At 42.4% G+C, this 6,590-nt stretch overlaps 1 protein-coding gene across 2 annotated transcripts in view; it reads left to right on the top strand.

The window, feature by feature from the left end:
- The first annotated feature begins 278 nt into the window (after positions 1 to 278).
- The window catches only part of TBP (TATA box binding protein), an 8,411-nt gene continuing 2,099 nt past the window's right edge, over positions 279 to 6,590 (top strand). The window contains exons 1-5 of one of the 2 annotated variants that reach the window (XM_010133898.1): positions 279 to 516; positions 1,157 to 1,488; positions 1,846 to 1,933; positions 5,200 to 5,291; positions 6,425 to 6,589. In XM_010133898.1, coding sequence (XP_010132200.1) covers positions 463 to 516; positions 1,157 to 1,488; positions 1,846 to 1,933; positions 5,200 to 5,291; positions 6,425 to 6,589 — 731 coding nt within the window. In that variant the 5' untranslated portion in view covers positions 279 to 462. The remainder of the gene's footprint in view (positions 517 to 1,156; positions 1,489 to 1,845; positions 1,934 to 5,199; positions 5,292 to 6,424; position 6,590) is intronic. The other variant, XM_010133899.1, reaches the window with a different exon arrangement.

Genomic DNA, 6,590 nt, shown 5'->3' with positions numbered 1-6,590 from the left:
TTAACAGCTTGAGCTGTTTGTGCAGGAGGGTTCGGTTAGGCAGAGGCCTGCTCGTGTGTCAGGTCACCCCCCAGGAGCTTCAGCAGAAACACACTGCAAAGTTGCTGTAGAGCGTGCCTGAAAAAGGTTATTTTTGTGGGTTGTTCGTGTGTGTGCGCGTGTGTCTGCGAATGTTTCCATATGTATTTGTATGTGGGTGTCTCTTACCTAACGCAGCAGCTGATAGGTTTGCTTTTGGGTTTGTGTTTAGATGTTATTCTCAAGGTACTACTTTTTTTCTTTTCAGGCTTTTGGAGTCGAAACATATTTCTCTGGAGCTGATGTTTTGCTAACACTTTCAGCTTGGTTTAAAAAGCTACTTTGCTGGAATGTTTTAAAGGGTTAAAAACCCTCTAGGATTTGAAGTTAATTCAAATTAATTGAAGGAATACTTCCGGCCTCACCAAAGAAATTACTGGAATCATGGATCAGAACAACAGCTTGCCACCCTATGCTCAAGGGTTAGCCTCCCCTCAGGTAAAAAATAAAATTAATAAATACGCAACTATGGTCTGAGTTTCTTTGTGAAAGTGTTTTCCATTTCTTGCATGTAACTTCAGGTTTTCTGTTCGCAGATCTGAGAAATTCTGCTAGGTATTGAATAATACTAGTGTAAAGCAGAGTTTTAAAAGCATCGATTTTTACATCCAGAGGTATAAGAAACATGCAGATGTCTGAGGTTCCTTTAAGTTGAAACATGACTGACAAGTTGGAAATAAATATTAATTTAATTTTGGTGGTTGCCCTTTAACATGCATAATGGACTGTGGCTGTGCAACAGATGCATTTGTTACGATGGGCACAGTCTGTGTTCAAACAACTGCAAGTCAGTTGTGGGTCAGAGTAGAGGCACACTTGCGAAGTAGTATGAGATGTGTGTCAGCGTCACTGGCTGGAGATGAACAGTGCTGGAGCTGACAGATCTCTAGAGGTAATGTTTTATTCTATAGAAGAACTGCATTTCAGGGCTTTCTGGTTGTAGTGAGTCACTCCTATATATGCCTCAGATTTGATGTGATCAGCTTCGCTTGTTTTATTTTTAAACAACTGGAAACTTTTTTTCTTGAAAATGGAGTGGAGTCAATATGTGGTTTCTGTCTCACGCTGTCTTCTGCAGGGTGCAATGACTCCAGGAATTCCGATTTTTAGCCCGATGATGCCCTATGGTACAGGACTGACACCACAGCCTGTCCAGAGCACCAACAGTCTGTCCATTCTAGAGGAACAGCAGCGACAGCAGCAGCAGCAACAAGCGGCACAGCAATCTACATCACAGCAAGCGACACAGGGAACATCTGGTCAAACTCCCCAGCTCTTCCACTCACAGACTCTTACTACAGCCCCATTACCGGGGACCACTCCTCTGTACCCCTCCCCAATGACTCCGATGACTCCAATAACTCCTGCAACACCGGCATCCGAGAGCTCTGGGATAGTGCCACAGCTACAGTGAGTGCCCCGTGTGTTACTGCAGCATGTCCTTTCCCAGATACCCCTTTACAGACTTGGGACCAAAGCCACGTCAGAAGCTGGGTACTGCATTTTGGTGGGAAGGGAGGTCCTGAGAATTTATGGGGCTCCTTTAGAAATATGATTAATTTTTGCTTTTATTTTTAGCTTCATTACTAAACCACTTGGTGATATGCCAACCACGCATCTTTTAAGCACACCAGTGGAGGGTGTTATATATGTCTTCATTTAGAACCACTGTAATTTTTAACAAACTAAAAAAAATAAAATTAATGAAGCTTGGTTAAAAATGAGGAAGACACATGACTTCTTTATTCTCTTTTTGACTCTCTGCAGGAATATTGTGTCCACAGTGAATCTTGGTTGCAAACTTGACCTGAAAACTATTGCACTTCGTGCACGAAATGCCGAATATAATCCCAAGGTAAGAGAAATGTATTAAGAGTCCATCTGATTACAGGTATGGCAGAGGCACGGGCTGAGGGTGTAGTTTGCTGTAATAGATTGAAAAACCTTCCTGCTGTAGATGCACTTGCATACTGCAGTTGGTTTAAAAAGAAATCTTTAGTAAACTTAGAGCAGTCTGTCAAATTAGTAAAGAGCACTTTTATACTGATGTAGCTGTGTTTTGCCCCAGGTTATAATTTGATAGGTTTAGGAAGAACACAGCACACCAGAGAAGAACCTAATCAGCAGTGCCATACGCCAGGTTTTTTTGCTGTAGAGCCGGCCTTTGCTGCTGTTCATACAGGCATGTCTGTTCGTGGTGCTCAGAAAGTTCCTTTTTCATATTACGGTGCAATGTCTGAGGATGAAGTCTTGTTCCCTATCTCCCAACAAGGAGAAAGGAAGGAAGAATTCAGCTCCTGGGCTCCTGCCAGAGCCACAGTTGTTCTGTATATGCCGTGGCTCCCTCCACCTGGCTGCTCTTGTGGAATTCTTGTGGTCACAATGCACTCACTCATTTTTTTTTACAGCCTTGCTTCTCCTCTGAGCTCTGTTTGTTTACGTTGTCCCCCAGTACTCCTGCTGTCTTCTTGCTCCCAATGGCTAGGTTTGGTGGAACAGCAAAATTAATTTTTTTTTTCATGTCAACTTCTAAGTTGCCTCCTGTTTCTGAGTAGCAGCCTGTTCAGTGGGATTTTTTTTAGCTTGGGGAACTTTGAACAACAGCAGAGGACCTGGAGCATTGAATCAAGAAAATTATGTTGCTTCATTTTTCTTTTGGGTGGCTCCTCCTCTGGGAAATGTTATCTTTGCAACCACGGTAGTTGGACTCTATTTTTAATAAAAGCTTAGATGTCATGTAGTTGAATTGACTTGCCTTGGAAAGGCTTCAGTTTTCCTGGGGTGAAGGTTTTGTTTTAGTATTTGGAATTTTGCTGCAGTTTACCTGAACTCTGCTCTCAAAGATGAAAGCATGCATGCAGGCATATATGATAAATAACTGCTACTCTAGGTTAGTATTGGTGATGCTGTTATGTAATTGCATGTGAGTAAGAGCAGCAAAAATCTTGAGCGTGCCGTGGTAACTCTCGAGTTAGGGGTAGGTGGTTGCGTAAAACCTGTAGGCTAGAATAATCAATACGAAATGCTGTTTTCCACAGCAGAAAGAAGGGTTATGTAACACACCCCTGACTTTAAGGCAGTACATTCTTCTATCAAAGAAAGATGTTGCTTGGCTCTATTATTTAAGCCATATTTTGACAAACATGCTGTTAGGTAACCCACGCTACCGCCTTGGTTATGTCAGTAGAACAGTATATGGGACTGCATGGTGAGCTGGTCCAAGATAAATACGACAGCCATACAGGGGTTTGTGTGTGTGTGTGTGTGTGTGTGTGTGTGTGTGTGTGTGTGTGTGTGTGTGTGTGTGTGTGTGTGTTGGTGAGAAAAAAGAGACGCCAGCCATACAGTGGTTTGTGTGTGTGTGTGTGTGTGTGTGTGTGTGTGTGTATACACCTATCAGTTTCCAGGATCTCTTGCTTCAAAGAGTTTAAGAATATTTAGAAATGCAGCCATAGATGTTGCAGAACTTACAGTAAAAAGCTAATGCTCACCGGGCTGCTGTGTTCTGCTGTGGTAGTTGAGGTGACTTCTGCTTATACAGAACTTTGATCTCCAGCTGTTCTGTTTGCTGGTACTGTAACACTGTCCGATTTTATAAGACACAGAAACAAAACAGATCATAAAATTTCCATCCTCCTCATAACAGATCAAATTTAGATGACACAGAGGGATGTCATCTATCTGGACTTCTGTAAAGCCTTTGACACAATCCCTCACAACATCATCCTCTCTAAATTGGATTTAATGGGTGGGCTGTTTGGTGGATAATGAATTGTTTGGATGGTTGCATCCAGAGGGTAGGGGTCAATGGTTTGATGTCCAGATGGAGATCAGTGACCAGTGGTGTCCGTTGGGGGGTCCATACTGGAACCAGTGCTGTTTAGTATCTTCATCCATAACATAAACACGGGGATCGAGTGCACCCTCAGCAGGTTTGCAGATGACACCAAGCTGAGTGGTGCAGTTCACATGCCTGAGGGACAGGATGCCATCCAGAGGGACCTGGACAAGCTGGAGAACTGGGTCCGTGTGAACCTCGTGAGGTTCAACAAGGCCAAGTGCAAGGTCCTGCACTCTGGGTTGGGTCAGTCCTCAATATCAATACAGGCTGGGGGATGATGTGATTGAGAGCAGCCCTGTGGAGGACTTGGGGGTAGTGGTGGAAGAAAGGCTGGACATGAGCTGACAACGTGCACTCACATCTCAGAAAGCCAGCTGTATCTTGGGCTGCATCAAAAGAAGCGTAGCCAGGAGGTTGAGGGAGGTGATTCTGCTCCTCTACACCACTCTGGTGAGACCTCACCTGGAGTACCATGTCCAGCTCTGGCGTCCTCAGCACAAGGATATGGATCTGGTGAAGCAGGTCCAGAGGAGTCCACAAAAATGATCAGAGGACTGAAGAATCCTCTGCCATGAGGACAGACTGAACGAGTTGGGGGTTTTCAGCCTGGAGAAGACTCTGGGAAGACTTTATTGCAGCCTTTCAGTATTTAAAGGGGGCCCACGGGAAAGAAGGGGGACAGTCTTTTTAGCAGGGCCTGTTGTGATAGGCTTTTAAACTAAAGAGGGGAGATTTTAGACTAGATAGAAGGAAAGTAATTTTTACAATGAGGGTGGTGAGACACTGGCACAGGTTGCCCAGAGAGATGTGTGATGCCCCATCCATGGCAACATTCAAGGTCAGGTTGGATGGGGCTCTGGACATGCTGATCTCCCTGCTCACTGCAGGGTGGTTGGACTGGATGTCCTTTGAAGGTGCCTTCCAACCCAAAGCATTCCATGATTCTATAAATTTCAAAACACGGATGAAATTATTTTTTTAATTTAAGATTGTCTCTGTTGCAAATGTTAGCTTTATTTGTATGTTGCACATACAGTAGGAAGCTCAGTAAAATAGGAATGCAATGGTCAATATCCTTGCTGTCTGACTGCCTCATCGTGTGTGTTTGAAGCTACTTACCATTTAAGCATTTCAAGTAAATATTGAGTGATCCACAAGTATGTTTGGACTTAGTATTTCTTTGCAATATAGTGTAACTTGCTACTTAGATGATGCAAGTTGAGTTTTAAAGTAATGATTTCAGCAATCTATCACTAATAGTCTGAACGCTCACATTTCAGCGTTTTGCAGCTGTTATTATGAGAATAAGAGAACCACGTACTACTGCACTTATATTCAGCTCTGGAAAAATGGTGTGCACAGGGGCAAAAAGGTATGTTCAGGCATTACAAGCGAACTAATTCAGGCTGTCTTTTCTCTTGTACCATGGCGCTTTAGAAGTACTATTATTTGTATATGTGTACAGGTACAGCTAAACTTACTTCCCAGTTATTTCATACAGACTAATAGACATTTCTACACGAACTATCTTTTCATGACTGAAAGCACTTCCCTACAAAAGGGGAAATGGTAGTTCTGTTTCTGAAGCTCTTTCATACAGTCTTGATAAACCGGTTTGTGGCAGTTATTAATTTTTTTGCAGTTACCTATTTTTTATCTAATAATTTAAAAATTTCAATGACTACACACTGGAACTGCTTAAATGTAGGGGGGGTGGCAGAGGAAGAGTGATTTTATATTTCAGTAGTTTCATTCATCAGGGGCCAAGGGGTCCAAGTCTCTGGTCCCTGTAGTCTGATCTGTTCTTAATGTGATCATTGGAAGCATAAGAATTGAAAACTAAGCACAAGCTTAACTCCTGTGGACAGTAGAGAAATTCTGCTCTGAAGAAGTCTCTTAGGAATCCAGAAGAAATAAGCTAATGAGCAGAGATGAATGAATAGAGCTGTATAGGAAACACTTTCTCTGCCTGGTGATGCTCGATGTTCAAGTTGTCTCACTCTGTGGTAGAAGCAACCAGATCCCGAGCTGTTCTTAAGCAAACTGACTTCTGCAACAGCGTGTAAAATTGTGCTGTTGTGATAAACCCAGGTTTAAATGCCTGGGCTGAATCAAGCAGAGGATTTTGGCAGTTTACAGATTTTTATAGAAATTGCATTTTCTAGCAGTAGTTCAAAGTAGTTCTTACCTTGAAAAGTAAGAGTTTTTACATTCCATTAGGGGGAATTGTGTCAATATTTTACACGTGTAATACGTGGATTTATAATTTACTGTTTTCTGTCTCATGAACTGAGTATAGCATTAATGGTGTTCAGGATCCTAGTACCAAAATTAGTATGCAAACCAGTGCTAGTTAATTTTGCATGTAAAAATTTTGCATGTGACCTCCCCCTCCTCCTCAACACAAACTTTTTTTTTGCAGTGACGTATTTGTGGTTTAATGCTGTTCGTATAAAGTAATACTTAACTGAGGAAGTAATACGGATTATCTTTTTCTCACTTCAGTGAGGAGCAATCCAGGCTGGCAGCAAGGAAGTATGCAAGAGTTGTTCAGAAATTGGGTTTTCCTGCAAAATTTTTGGATTTTAAAATTCAGAACATGGTGGGCAGCTGTGATGTGAAATTTCCGATCAGATTAGAAGGATTGGTACTCACACACCAACAGTTCAGC

Source organism: Buceros rhinoceros, unplaced genomic scaffold (genome assembly GCF_000710305.1).
Source record: "Buceros rhinoceros silvestris isolate BGI_N320 unplaced genomic scaffold, ASM71030v1 scaffold18943, whole genome shotgun sequence".
Classification (NCBI taxonomy): Eukaryota; Metazoa; Chordata; class Aves; order Bucerotiformes; family Bucerotidae; genus Buceros; species Buceros rhinoceros.
Note: the sequence above shows the minus strand (reverse complement) of the source record. Positions and strands in the feature narration are given on the sequence as shown.